The following is a 15,139-nucleotide window of genomic DNA, read 5'->3' as shown; positions in this document are numbered from 1 at the left end:
TAGTGGCTATCAAAGGAGCAATATTTTACTCCTTTTGCCCAGCACATTAAAAGTTCCATATTGGAAATGTGGCCTAGAGAATTGTTTTAGTTGAGACTATTTATAGCATTATGCTGCACCTTAGGCATAGGAATGGAGGGAGGCATGAGGGACTGGGATGCTTCTTTAAATCAGGACCAAACTCCATAGGAACTAAATTGGTTTTGATTTCCCAGGCCTTCTTGTTTTCTGTTGAAATTAGTGGTCAAGTCCAATAAGGTTGGGGTGCCTGGGGGCTCAGTAGGTAGAGCATGCGGCTCTTGACCTGGGGGTCATGAATTTGAGCTCCACCTTGGGTGTAGAGATTGTTTAAATGAATAAACAATAACAACAAAAAAGTCAAAACCAGTAAGGACATTTTCAGGCTGGCAGGATACGTCACCTAGTGGCTGCATGTATGAAAACAGGAAGCTGAAATAGGTGAGAGGAAGACAAGAGTGACCAGAGCACCCAGTCAGTACATTACTGCCTGTGCATTGTTCTTTTTATTTTTAATTGAGAAGCTTTGTTACAGCATTTTACAAAGAGAACATAACTTTGTCATTTTGTTATTATTAAAGTAAAATGTGGGCACCTGGGTGGCTCAGTTGGTAAAGCATCTGCCTTCAGCTCAGGTCATGATCCCAGGGTCCTGGGATCTCCCTCTCCCTCTGCTCCTCCCCCCTGCTCATGCTGTCTCTCGCTCTCTCTCAAATAAACAAATAAAATCTTAAAAAAAAAAAAAGTAAAATGTGCTAAAACAGCTCTTTAATTCTTCTTAAATTTGCTCCTCATGCCCCTCATATTTTCAGTGTGATTCTTTCTACTGTCAGTGTGTGTTTGAGCAGTATAAACTCATTTAAATACTAATGTAAGCCAAATACAATTAACAACATAGACTTGTCTGCCAAATTATCATATACATCCTAAAGGCAAATGGTATTTTTAAATTGTTTACCACTTCTCCAATCCCCTTGATAAAAGTTATAGTTTCACTCAGCATGTATTTATTAATTACTGATCATATCATAGGCACTAGCATATTGCCTGAAACATGGTCCTAGCCCTTAAGAGTAGTAGTCGGAGATGGACATGTAAATACGTAATTGTACCATCTGTGATAAAGTCTGTACAGCAGTTGAGGAGGGAGGGCGAAAAGGAAGGAGTGGGTCTTCCAGGAAGATTTAGGAAAGGCTTCATAAAGAAGATACTTGAGGCCTCTCCTGACAGTTGCGGAATGATTCACCAGGTGGATAGGGAGTGGGCTGCTCCAAGCAGAAGGAACAAGCTAGACAAAAGCTGAAGTACAAAGCAACGCAGTGCATTCAAGGAACTACAGCTAATGAAATGATGTGTTAGAGAGGTGGGTAGGGGCCGGCCAGGAAGTGGACTTTGTATGCTACACTTAAGGATTTTGAACTATATCTAAAAGGTCATGATGGTTCTTTTTTTTTTTTTTTTTTTAATAGATTTTATTTATTTGAGAGAGCAGGCGAGCATGAGCAGGGCGGGGGCAGGGTGGGCAGAGGGAGAAGCAGACTCCCTGAGCAGAGAGCCCAGTGCAGGGCTCGATCCCAGGACCCTGAAATTATGACCTGAGCTGAAGGCAGACGCTTAACTGACTGAGCCACCCAGGTGCCCCAGGTCATGATAGTTCTTAAGATAATTTGTAGCAGGAAGTAAAGATCAGATTTTAATTTTAGAGAAATCTTTCTGGTAACATTGTAGAAAATGGATCAGAGGAATGCTTGACCAGTTAAGGGTCCATTACAGTAGTTCATGCTTAATAATTGTTGACTAAGGAATCCAGGTGTGGGGTGGGTAAAAGGAGAGGAGTCTTCAGTAAGTCCCTCGTTTCTAGCTTGGGTGTTTGGGTGATATTCAGTGCAGTTCACTAAGGCAGGAATATAGGAAGAAGAGTGGGTTTTGGAAGAGGTAGGAGTTCAGGTTTTGACTGTATAGAGTTTGAGGCAGTCATGGGCAGGTGGCAATCTTCAGTAGGCAGCTGGATGTGAATATAGAAATTAAGAGGAGGTCTGGGATGGAGAGGGAGATTTTAGCATCTTGAGCATATAGATGGCAGTAGATGAGATTATGGCAGTAGAAGAGATCACCCAGAAGGAACCAAGGCTGTTAATATTATTGACACAACACCATACTGCTAGGGTAGACAGAGTTGAGAGAGAGAGGAGAAAATAGTGTTGCAGAAGCTGAAGGAGAAGGAAGTTTAATGAGTTGAAATGCTACCTGAAGACTAAGAAAGATGAGAACCAAAGAGAAGGTCATTGTCCTTTGCCAGAGTCAGTTAGGTGAAGTGGTGTAAATGGGGCAAGGGGTGTAGGCTGGACTGAAATGGGCCGGAAAAGAATGGAAGAAAAATAAGTGTAAGAGAGATCATAGACTCTTCTGTTGTGGACCTTGACTAGGAAAGGGAGAAGAGATTTGACTTTGTAGTACACGGTGTAAGCCAAGTGCTAAGAGAATAGGGAGTGGGGCACTGTGACTGAGTTGAATAGCTGCTGCCTCATGCACCTAGCCTCTAACTGCTTGGTCTCCCCTGCCTATCTTTCACGCAGTCAGGCCTGCTGTACACAGAGGATGAATGGCAGAAGGAATGGAATGAGCTGATCAAGCTTGCCTCGAGTGAACCCCGCATGCATCTAGGTTCCAATGGAGCCAACTGTGGTGGGTAAGTATGGCTAACATGGTTGGGGGTAGGAAGGAATCTTTACTGAGTCCTCAGTGTCCAAAGAACTTCTTGCTCAGAGGACGTTAGAAGGGAAGAGAGGGGCTGTGCAAGGGCACAGAAGGGTATAACAGCATGGTATGTTCTAGGAACTACAAGTAGCTGGGCATTGCCAGAATACAGAGTACATGGTATAGAGTGCTAGATGAGGCTGGATAACCAGAGTTTTGTGTGCCATGCTGAGGTTTCTGTTGTACCATGCTGAGGAATTAAAATCATATCCAATCAGACTTTGAGAAATTATAGGACATGACTCAGTTTTCTCAATAAATATATTGCAAGGAAAATAAAAAGGGAGAGGGAACCTAAGTTTAAAGACCCTTAGACAAATCAACCAGTGGGAATGTATGGACATTTATAAGACAGCTGGGGAAACGTGAACAATGTCTACATGTTTAATTATTGTTAATTTTTTTAAAAGTGTGATATTAATGGTTGTGTGGTTGTTTTTAAAAGGAGTCCTTTATTCTTTTAGAGATAGAAACTGAAAAATTTATGGATGAAATGATACTAGGATTTGATTCAAAATAATCTGGTGGGGTGGGGTGAGGGTGGGGGCTAATAGGGAACTAGATCAAGGTCTAGGTGAAACAACATTGACCATGTGTTTTATAATTGTTGAGGCTGGGTGATGGATACGTGAGAGTTTAGGTATAATATTCATTCTAGTTTTGAATGTTTAAAATTTTGAAATTTTCTGTAACATAAAGTTAAAAATTATAACTTATCCAGATTTTATTGTGCATAAGAATAATCTGGGAGGCTTGTTAAAGTGCAGATTTGGGGACCTCCACCCTTAAGGAAGTTCAGTTGAGTTGGACTGAGCTATGGCGCAGAAATCTGCATTTGTACCAAGTACCCAGTGTTGAATAACATTGTTGTTGGGGTCAGGAAGCCACTGAATTGTGTGTATGCTGGTGACAGGAGCAAATTCGTGTATTTGAACACACTGCTAGCAGAGCGGGTGATGAAGTGGAGGGCATTGAGACTGGGTGCAGTTGTAGTAATCCGGGAGAGAGGCCATGGGTGTGAACAAGAGTGGTGGGTTGCAGACAGGCTGGAGGAGATAGATACGAGAGACACGTAAGAGATGGAATCAGTCAAGCCAGGTGATTAATTAAGATGAAAGATAAAGAAGAGTAACTATTTCACAGATTTCTGATTAGGCTACTAGGTAGATATGGTGAGGGTGAGATGCTGTTCTTCACGTAAGGGAAGATAAGAAGAGGAATTTTTCTTTTCTTTTTTTTTTTGTAGGACATGATGCATGTGATGTGTGGGTGGTTGTGGGTAAAGTGAGGCTACACAGTTGTGTCCTGAGCTACATGATAAAGCAAATAGGGGAAGGCTATTGAACAAGATTGGTTTTAACGGAGGGATTACCTCCAGATTCCTAACACTATTTTAGCCTTAGGGCCTTCAAATCTCTTTTCTTGTATTTCCCCATCTCTGAAATGGGAGTAGAAACAGCCACTGTAGCATAAAATAATCAGCTATGTCCATGGCAGCTTTAAGATTAGAAAACCAGGAAAAGGGGGTGCCTGGGTGGCTCAGTCATTGAGCATCTGCCTTCGGCTCAGGTCATGATCCCAGGGTCCTGGGATCAAGCCCCGCATCGGGCTCCCTGCTCCTCGGGAAGCCTGCTTCTCCCTCTCCCACTCCCCCTGCTTGTGTTCCCTCTCTCACTGTGTCTCTCTCTGTCAAATAAATAAATAAAATCTTAAAAAAAGAAAGAAAGAAAGAAAGAAAGAAAACCAGGAAAGGGCATTCCTCTTTTTCCTCTTTGCGGAACTGGTCTTCAGGGGTGTCTTGTTTGGGTTTCTTCCCTCTCCCCTTCGCGGCACCCCTTCCACTCTCTCCCCTCCTGCACCTCTAGGGTGGAGAGTTCAGAGGAGCCTGTATATGAGAGCCTAGAAGAATTCCACGTCTTTGTCCTTGCCCATGTGCTTAGGAGGCCCATAGTCGTCGTGGCCGACACCATGCTGAGGGACTCTGGTGGGGAAGGTGAGTCAGTCCTCGCTGTCCTGAGCACCTTCTATTTGCAGAACCTTGGGCTAAGCACTGGGAGGAGGGAAGGAAGGGGCTATATGGAGGGAAGGAAGGGGAGAAACAAGGTATACATTAGGACAATGCAAAATTCTCAAGAGATCAAGAGCAAAGCAGTTGGGGTTAATTGATGAGGCTTCTTAAGAAAGCCCGCTTCTCCCTGTCCCACTCCCCCTGCCTGTGTTCCCTCTCTTGCTGTGTCTCTCTCTGTCAAATAAATAAATAAAATCTTTAAAATAAATAAATAGATAGATAGATAGAATGATTAACTAGGGGTTAGAGTGAGTAAAAGGGGGAACTCCCTTGGAAGAGTGGGGTGTGGGGATTGCCCTCTAGGCAAGAACACATCCTGAATAACAGTCTTTGTGGTTGCTGCAGCGTTCGCCCCTATTCCCTTTGGGGGAATCTATCTGCCCTTGGAGGTCCCAGCCAGCCAGTGTCACCGCTCCCCTCTGGTGCTTGCCTACGATCAAGCACACTTTTCTGCACTTGTGTCCATGGAGCAGAAGGAGAATGCCAAGGAACAAGGTGCTGAATGCGATGTTGGTGTCTTTGGTGTCTTTTGGTCTACTTTATTTTCACTTGGAAAAACTTAAATAGGAGAGAGTATAGGAGGGAAGAACTAAGTGACATGCAAGCCCAGACAGTGCACACTGATACTGTTTTACTAAGCTAAAGATACGCCAGGGTGTTTAAATTAAAAATAAATACATTTTGACAAAGAGCTTTGGGGAAAAACACAGTAGCCTGCCTGTATTTGCTGTTCCCTGTTCTGGAGTAGAGTGTGTGTATTAAGGTCATAGAACCTTCCAAGTGATGCTTTGCGACTGAGCCACCCAGGCGCCCCTGCTGTATTTGTCTTAATAATGACTTTGAATGTTTTGAATCCACATTAACTGGCAAGAACATCATGAGTGTTGAGTGACTGGGGGGGAGTCATGGAGATTAGTGGCCTAAATTGTGTGTTGGCTAGTAAGGGAAAACCAGTCTGTCTGTTTTTGATGCCAGTGTAATTCACATGTGAAAACTGAGTGAGCTCAGTTCAAGACCTTTGATGTGATCCAGCCTCCTCTTTAGTGAAGTCAGTTTGTGTTCAGTTGCCTTCCTGTCTCCTTAAGGAGATTCCTTGATGACATGTTTCTTCCTCCCCAGCTGTTATCCCACTTACAGATTCAGAGCATAAGCTGCTGCCCTTGCACTTTGCTGTGGACCCTGGAAAGGGCTGGGAGTGGGGCAAAGATGACAATGACAACGTCCGATTGGCCAGGTGAGGCAGGCGTAGCCTTCCCACCTGCTACGTGTCTCTTCCACATACAGCATCCATTTCCCCGGGGACTCTTCCTCAGCTCAGAGGCAAGACAGTCACATCCTAGCTCCAGTGTTTTGGGGAAGATGGAGACGTGGGGGATAGGTTGGGCACCAGGATTCTTACAGCATGCACCTGCTTTTTTTCCCCATGAAAGAGAGGGAAATCCTGGGATTACAACTTGTTCTTTCCTTATGAGATGAGGAGTGTTCTTCTCCTGGGATACATCCCAGAATCTCCAAAACAGTGATCAGAAAATCAGGATAATCAAGTCACACTTTCTCCCAGTCCAAGTGAGAGGTGTTTTATTTTATTTATTTAAAAAATTTTTTTAAGATTTCATTTTTTAAGTAACCTCTACACCCAACATGGGGCTCGAACTCACAACCCCAAGATCAAGAGTTGCTCGCTTTACCAACTAAGCCAACCAGGCACTCCATGAGAGGGGTTTTTAAATAATTGACCGAAGTAGTTAGTTTGCTTTGGATTGTTGCCTTTCTGAATTTAAATAGCAAGAAAAATGTTCTTTCTGCCAGCCCCCCTCCCTGCCACCTCCCAAAGCAGGTTTAGTCCTCAGCCTGTGCCCTCCACAGCTTCCTATGAAGAGGGTATGAATGTAAAAGCTCCTTCCTTACCTCTTACCCAGTGTTTCCTTCTTTGGGCTCCTGACACTGGGATCCAATTGAGAGGGTTTCATTTAAAAACTCAGAATTTATGGCTCTTAAAATAAGTTCTCACCTAAATATCAAAAGCTCCCTCTTAATAATATTTACACCAGCAACAATAATGGCTACTGTTCAGTAAGTATTTCCTGTTTTCCAGACATTATGCTGGGTCCTTTCCAGTACTATTTTAATCTTCACAACAACCCTACAGGGTAGATATTATCTATGCCCATTATCAACCCCAGCTGAGTTCCAGGGAGGGTGAAGTGACTTGCCTCAAGGTCATAAAGCTTAGTACTAATTGGTGGAGCTATAATTCAGACCCCACCTTGTCTGAGTCCCAAGCCATGTAGCCCTCTCCCATTCTACCTCCCAACTAGATCACACGCTTTGCTTTTTAAAGGTCACAGGATGTTTTTAATTCTTCCTTTCTCCTCTTCACAGTGTAATCCTGTCCCTGGAGGTCAAATTGCATCTGCTGCATGGCTACATGAATGTGAAGTGGATCCCAGTGTCCTCTGATGCACAGGTGAGGACTTCTCCGACCCCACCCTTGTACGTCCTCCGTTTTCAGCGACGGGGGGAACAAGGAGACTGGGCAGTGGTCTCCTTGTGAATTGCTTCTGAGTGGTAGCTGACGATTCAAGGTTAGTAATAACTGGAAAATATCAGATGAGTTCCAAAAGACACTTTTTCCTGCTTTCTTACCTGTTAGTGACCTCCATTTTCCACAGCTCCTCTCCAGCTCTGCTTTGTGATACTAAAACACATTCAAGAAAAGTTTTCTAGACTTCTTGGTGAACTTGAGATCATCATTACTTTGTCCCAAGCCTTATATATATAGACTCCTGTGGAGGGTACCAGAGGAGACAGAATCGCTTAAGTCTCCTTAAGAGACTGATCTAATAGGTTCTGAGGATGTCATCGTTCTCCATAGAACAAGAATACAGGAACAAGGGCAGACTGACAGACTCTAGTGCTGAATGTCTAAAAGTTGAGGGGATGCAGAATGGTTAGAGTTGGTTGTGGTTAGTTAAGACTTCCTTGAGATTAATTTTGGGCAAAATCTGGCATAGACAAATTTGTTTGTTTGTTTGTTTGTTTGTTTGTTTGTTTTTAAAGATTTATTTATTTATTTGAGAGAGCGAGAATGAGGGAGAGTACATGAGAGGGGAGAGGGTCAGAGGGAGAAGCAGGCTCCTCGCTGAGCAGGGAACCCGATGCGGGACTCGATCCCGGGACTCCAGGACCATGACCTGAGCTGAAGGCAGTCGCTTAACCAACTGAGCCACCCAGGCGCCCCAAATTTGTTTGTTTTTTAAAGATGTTATGCATTTGAGAGAGAGACAGAGGGAGCACAAGCAGGGGGAGAGGCAGAGGGAGAAGGAGATGCAGACTCCCCACTGAGCTTGGAGTGTGACATGGGGCTCAATCCCAGGACCCAACCATCTGAGCCACCCAGGCACCCTAGGCATAGAGAAATTTGTAATAGAGGCGCCTGGGTGGCTCAGTTGGTTAACTGTCTGCCTTAGGCTCAGGTTATGATCCTGGGATCGAGCACATCAGGCTCCCTGCTCAGTGGGGAGTCTGCTTCTCCCTCTCCCTCTGCCTGCCGCTCCCCCTGCTTGTGCTCTCTCTCTCTCTTTCTGTCAAATAAATAAAATCTTAAAAGAAGAGAGAGAAATTTATAATAAAGGATATTTTAGTATCTATGGAATATTCTTCCTCCTTACCCAGACGCCATGTATTGTATAGTTGCTCATTGCTCTAGAAGAACGTCAGGCTTCATTTTGTTACCTCCTATTACAGAAGGGAGTCAAATTGCAGGGGGTGAGATAAAAGTTAGATATTTAGATACATCTTTCCCTGGTCCATGGGAGAGCTGACTGGAGCTGGGGAAGGACAGTGCCCTCCCGGGTGACCCTTCCCCACCGTGACAATGGCCCTTTGCTGGAACTAGGCAGGCACTCCAGGGTTGGAGTGCACAGGTGTGTTATCAGCCCTTTTCCACGGAGCTAATTCCTGTAGCAATGCTGCAGCGAACCCTGTGAGCCAGGTGGAGGGGCCAGAGGGGACTTCCCTTGCCTCAGCCCAGTGGGACAACGAGTAATCCTGTTCTTATATCCTCCAGGCTCCCCTGGCACAACCTGAGTCCCCCACAGCCTCAGCTGGAGATGAGCCCCGGTCCACTCCTGAGTCTGGGGAATCAGACAAGGAGTCGGTTGGCAGCAGTTCTACAAGCAATGAGGGCAGCAAGCGGAAAGAGAAGTCAAAGCGAGGTCGGGAGAAAGACAAGAAGAGAGCAGATTCTGTGGCCAACAAACTGGGTAGCTTTGGCAAAACTTTGGGCAGCAAGCTCAAGAAGAACATGGGAGGCCTGATGCCCAGCAAGGGCTCGAAGCCTGGAGGGGTGGGAACGGGGTCGGGGGTAAGCAGCGGCACCGAGACCCTGGAGAAGAAGAAGAAGAACTCACTGAAGAGCTGGAAGGGTGGCAAGGAGGAGGCAGCAGGGGATGGGCCCATGTCTGAGAAGCCCACATCTGAGTCTGTTGGTAATGGAGGGAGCAAGTATAGCCAGGAAGTGATGCAGAGCTTGAGCATTATGAGGATTGCAATGCAAGGGGAGGGGAAGTTTATTTTTGTTGGAACCCTGAAGATGGGTCACCGTCATCAGTATCAGGAGGAGATGATCCAGCGGTACCTTTCTGATGCTGAGGAGAGATTCCTGGCCGAGCAGAAGCAGAAGGAGGCAGAGAGGAAGATCCTGAATGGAGGGGTGGGGAGTGGGCCTCCTCCAGCCAAAAAGCCAGAGCCAGATGGCGGGGAGGAGTTGCTGACTGCCCCCCCAGCAGAGTCCAAGGCAGTGGCATTCCCTGCTGGCTACCCTGGGGGCTTTACTGTCCCGCGGCCTGCTGGGGCTGGAGCCCACTGCCAGGAACCCCGGAGGCAGCTGGCAGGGGGGCCTTGGGGGGGGGGCCTACCACCCTATGCCACCTTCCCCAGACAGTGCCCTCCAGGGCGGCCCTACCCCCATCGGGACTGCATCCCATCTCTGGAGCCAGGCAGTCACCCCAAGGATGGCCTTCACAGGGGTGCATTGTTACCACCCCCGTTCCGCGTGGCTGATTCTTACAGCAACGGCTACAGAGAGCCCCCTGAGCCAGATGGATGGGCTGGAGGGCCCCGGGGGCTTCCTCCAACCCAGACCAAATGCAAACAGCCGAACTGCAGCTTCTATGGACACCCTGAGACAAACAACTTCTGCTCCTGCTGTTACAGGGAAGAACTGAGGAGGAGGGAGCGCGAACCGGGTGGGGAGCTGCTGGTGCACAGGTTCTGAGCGGGGCGGGGAGCCCTGGAGGGCAGGGGGGCTAAACAAAGAGAGTTAAGCTCAACTCATTGGCTCATCAAGACCCAGCCCCCATGCGGATGGGGCAAATGCAGTAATGTCAGTGGGAGCCTGGCCAGGAACTTCTGAAGTGTGTGTGCGCGCTGGAGAGCTGCCAGGCTGGCGAGAGCAGGTCAGGGCTGGGCGGTGCCTGGAGGGCCGCGCGAGCCCTTTGTCAATCTTGCTGGGACTGAGGAGGTACAAGGGGGAAAGATGGTGATTCTGTCTCATAACTGCTTGGGTACACCCCAGGACCTAGGGGAAATGAGGGGAAGGTTTGGTGTGTGGGGGTGGGAAGGTGGGCAGAAGTCTGGGGCAGGAGCAGGCAAAGGAGGTTCTCAGTCAATAAAAGAAAAACCAGACCAAAGTTCTTGTAGGTTGGAAAAAAGCACATGATGGTGGAGTTGGGAGTGTGGAGGGAAACTGGGGAATTAGATTTGCTGTTGATTTGAATTAAGGTAGAAATTAGGGTTGGCCAAATTCCTCCTGAAGGATCTGGAAAGACAAGGCAGTAATGTGTCCTCACGGGTGCTTATTAGGAGGGGGTTAGTTTAAATCCGTTTACTGAGATGGGAAAGGGAAGAACTTAAAAGGGGAATCCTTTGCCTCTCAAGTTTTATTTCTTCTAAACAGCCACCTGTCATCTGTTCTGGTTCGAGAGGAGATTGCTGATTGCCCCATATCTTTTCCTCATCCTTTTTGAGGGCTGAGCTCAGCTAAGATTGTGATTTTTTTTTTAACGACTTTAATTCTATTTAAAAAAAAAAAAGAAAAAGTTCCCTCAGGGGAAGGGAAGAGTGAGGAGAAGAGCAGCTGTGTGGGCTGAATCTTCTCCAGGTGATCTTTTGTAACTACTTAGCAATAACCACACATTGGGGTGTGAGTGCACCCTGGGGGGGGCAGGAGCAGGACATACCTCTGGCCAGACTGTTTGAAACAAAACCAAAAACCATCCTCTGCTGCTGTGTTTCTGTAGAAAGCAACTTACTTTGACTATTTTTTTTTTTAAGGAAAAGAAACAAAACGACCCCAGTGAGCAAAAACATTTTAAAAAATGATTTTTTTTTCTTCCTATGTAAGTGATTCTTTCTCCTTCCTCTCTACTTTTGGAGAATGAACTTAACATCCCGGCTTCTTTTGTTAAGCCATAGCTGACCTTAATCTGTGGTTAGTTTATTAAAATAAGAAAAAAAAATACTTTGTAAGAAGACATATTTTTGATAATAGGATTGATGTTGAAACACGGGGGTAGGGGTTAGGGGCAATTTATAAAAAGGTAGTTAAAGAAATATATTTTAGTGAACTGTAACCACAGATCACAGATTACTCCCAATGAGCTGATCTGTCTTTGGGTTTCCCCTTTTCCCTGACTCAGCCCTTTTCCCCAGAGGGTGGGAGTGGGCCTATGGACACAGAAGGGGGAGCTCCTTTGCATTTTGCACAAAGCACAAGTCTGGACAGCCTTTACTCTGGCCAGCACAATTTCTAAGAGCTTTAAACTGGAGGACCTATCCTGGGCCAATTTTCCTTTTTCTTTCTTTCTTCCTTTCTTTTTTTTTTTTTCTGGGGGAAAAAAAAATCAACTATGCAATTGTATACACTCCTGGGTGCATATGAAGAAGGGGAATAAGTGTACTTAAGTGTCCAGAGTGTTAATCGGGGCTGTTTTTCTGTATGTGGATTTCTCTTTTGAGGTATGTACTCCTAACCCATCTCATGGAATGGCATCCCCACATTTGCTCTAAACCGGATGTGGGCTGTGTGTGTGTGTGTGTGTGTGTGTTGGGGACCTGTAATTGCCATATGTTGCTTCTGCCCAATCAGGAAAGTTGTCATCCGATGTCCCCCAAGACTGTCCTCTTCATTGGAACTGCTCAGAGTTTAGAAAGATTCCTCTTTCTTCAGCAGACTTGAAAGTCACTCATTTTTCAAATCTGATAGTCGATTTAATCATTTCATATGGCTATTAATTCTTAGGCTTTTATTTGAAAATAGAATGGTTTTCAGGAAGCACTGGGGTCAAAGGAGATAGATTCCAAAGGAGGGGATGTACATATTTTTGGCCAGGGCTGGGACTAGTACAAGAAGAGTACTCCCCTCGGTACAGAACTTTAAGGGGTACTGAAAAACTCAGTGACTAAGATAAATACATGTTAATGCAGTATTTAAAATACAATACGGGAAAACTCCATGATGAATAAAATATCAAAATCTTAAAGAAGGATCCAATAGGACTGAGATTAAGTTGAGGGAAATAAGTTGAATTGAGCAAGTAAGGGGTTGAATCCTGTCCTTACAATTTTGATACTTAGTTCATTGTGGATATTTTACATTGGTTTTGATGTTCAAAAAGTACTGCATTAAGATAGTATGTTGGTTATTGAGTTTTGGGGCACCCCTTAAATTTTGTGCCCGAAGTGAGTGCCTTGCTCACCTCACCCTGTCTCTGGGGCTAGAACAGCACTGGTGAGACCATCACCTCGTGAGCTTCCATCCCCTAAGTGTGCCCAAGCAACAGGTGGCTCCAGCTCACACCCGGCACAGCTCACCTAGCTTTCCCGGAGGCGCATAGGATTCTGGCCTGGACCGATAGGAATGGGAACAGACCAGGGGTTTTCCCAGAGAGTAAAGCCAGGAAAGTTTTAATTCCCCATTGGACTGCTGTGTTTGGATTTGATTTGTTACTAGATTCTAGCTAATACTTTTGTTTTTAAAAACTGAGGACAAATGAACAAAAACAGAAACCTTGTGTCACGTTTGTTTTTGTTTTGATTTATAAACTAACCAATCCCAATTTATTTGACCTCTTTTCAAATAAAAAAGGTAGAAATTCGGGGGGGTTGCTTAGGAGTGAATATGATAAAATAGGGCTTTATTTAGGCCCTGTAGCTTTTTATTCAGCAATAAATTATTTTTGTTTAATTTGGGAAGGTAACTATATATTGAGGCATTAAAAAAAAAATTCTCCATTCTAAGGATGACGGGCCCTGAGTCAATGGATGTTTTTCAGTAGGGAATGAGTAAAGACTGTTTTGCTTTATTCTTTGAGGGGGTTTTGTGGGATGGAGGGTGAAGGAATAATGCCTGGGAAATGAAAACAGACTCTGGTTGGTTTGTGGTATTTTGGGAAGATGAGGGGGTGGAAGAGGCAAACCCATGCAGTTACTGTGCTGGGAGAGGGGAGGAGAGGGGGACATGACGTGCACCCAAAATGAGCAAAAATTCCTTGGTTAAGGAGGGGTATGTGGCTGAAGGGGGAGGCAGATCCTGTCACCCTGGCTGAGGGATGGGATCTCTCAGGCTTAAATAAGTGCACTTAGTTCCTTTAATCCAGGGCATTGGGGTACCTACTGAGGTTTTTATTGGAGAGGGGAAATATTTGGGGTTCTTATTTTTCCCCTCTTAAGACAGTGCTACCCCTCCACCCTACATTCTCCACCCCAGCTCCCAGACGGAGCAAGTATACTATAGGATAGGTCTCCAAATTCCTACCTTAATCTGTGTCGTTTTATTGGGAGTTACAAGATTTAATCAAAAGTTTTTCCCTCATACTGGATCCTGTCAACAAAATAAAAAGATTATATCAAAACTTTTTTTTTTTTTTTTTTTAAAGATTCAGTCTCTTTATGGAGTGGGGATGATGTGAAACTTGGTGCTACACAGGGCCTGGAGGGAAGTACTCTCCCTCTCTTCTTGGCTCGGTTTCTTCTCAAGCGCAACTAAAGCTTACAGACCAATAAAACAAAAGTTAGCAATGACTTCATATCGTGTATTTGGGAAGTGATACAGAGGCAGAAAAAATGGAACTGGTTCCGAATGGTCTCCTTTCTAAACAGCCACACACATCCAAGGTTCCAGTCACATTTGTCTTTCCCATTAAGGCGCTTCAGTGATGACTGTCCCCTCAGACACCAGTCGTCTTCTTTCTCCAAGCAGTCAGTGCCCCAGGCACAGATGAGAAGACAGACTTGCAAGCCCCTTCCCCGCCTGGAATCACCTGCATCTCAGATTTTTCTAATTTCTTTTTCCCTCCAGGCCCTTCAACTGCAGATTCAGTGAGTCAGACAGGCACTCCTGTCTCTTTCACTTTGTCGATACCCAGCCTGCAGATAGGGTGTTTTGCCCCTGTACTTTAAGTAGCTTAACAAAATATTTATTATGACATCCTCATGTAGACTTTATCCATGCCACCGCCCCTCACTGGCCACGTGGGTTAGGGGGGTTAGGAAAGAGGATCGGAAGCTGGCTGACGGTAACGGAGAGCAGTGGGGTGTGGGGAGGACGTTGGCCTCTTTCTGTGCTTATAACTGGATCTGTGACTCATCTTGTGAGTCACTCAGCTCCACCCCCCTCCTCCAGCTGCCCCTCCCAGCAGCCTTCACTCTTGGCACAAACCTGCAACCAGACCAGGATTCTGAAAATGGAAAAATCTGATACAGCCCCTTGCTTCTGCATCCTTCCTTTCATCCACTAAAACCTCCACTGGTGTGGGGGGTACTGAGAGGTACCCTTTTACTTAGCCCTTGGCTGTTGCCCCTTTGCATTCTCGTGCTCAGCCAAGTCACCCACTTTTTTCTGCCTTTCACCTCCCCCCATTCCCCTGATGTTTTTTTTCCTCTAGTTTGGATTCCTCTGCTGCTGCTATACCTCAAAATATTAAGAATAGAATGAGGCTCTTGAATGAAGGGTAGTGGGGAGAGGGAAAATGGAGAATGGGATTTTAAAATTGTGGAACACAGCTCTTCCTACTGCAAGAGACCTTGGGAAGTATTTCTTCCCCCAAGAGATTGAGGCCCATGGAAAGTAGGTGGGGTTGGGGGTGCTTGGGAACTTTTAGGACTTCTAGAATAAGGCTTCTGGGCCACCTTCCTAGCAGGTGTATGCCTCTTTGTTCCAAATTAACTTCCGGTCTCACAATATCTTCATTATTTCCACAATATCAGCCAAGACAGGGAACTTTTACAGCCGAG

At 45.5% G+C, this 15,139-nt stretch overlaps 1 protein-coding gene across 2 annotated transcripts in view; it reads left to right on the top strand.

Moving 5' to 3' along the window:
- Positions 1-10,918, top strand: part of OTUD7B (OTU deubiquitinase 7B) — a 53,963-nt gene extending 43,045 nt beyond the window's left edge. For both annotated transcript variants that reach the window (XM_045896748.3, XM_064588416.1), the window contains 6 exons: positions 2,595-2,707; positions 4,641-4,768; positions 5,189-5,338; positions 5,963-6,077; positions 7,226-7,310; positions 8,913-10,918. In XM_045896748.3, coding sequence (XP_045752704.1) covers positions 2,595-2,707; positions 4,641-4,768; positions 5,189-5,338; positions 5,963-6,077; positions 7,226-7,310; positions 8,913-10,121 — 1,800 coding nt within the window. In that variant the 3' untranslated portion in view covers positions 10,122-10,918. The remainder of the gene's footprint in view (positions 1-2,594; positions 2,708-4,640; positions 4,769-5,188; positions 5,339-5,962; positions 6,078-7,225; positions 7,311-8,912) is intronic.
- Positions 10,919-15,139: the final 4,221 nt, after the last annotated feature.

This window comes from Mirounga angustirostris, unplaced genomic scaffold, assembly GCF_029215605.1.
Source record: "Mirounga angustirostris isolate CCGP_5_RB_7025 unplaced genomic scaffold, mMirAng1.0.hap1 SCAF_4, whole genome shotgun sequence".
NCBI classification, from domain to species: Eukaryota; Metazoa; Chordata; class Mammalia; order Carnivora; family Phocidae; genus Mirounga; species Mirounga angustirostris.
The sequence above is the reverse complement of the archived record's forward strand: the minus strand, read 5'-3'. Positions and strand labels throughout refer to the sequence as shown.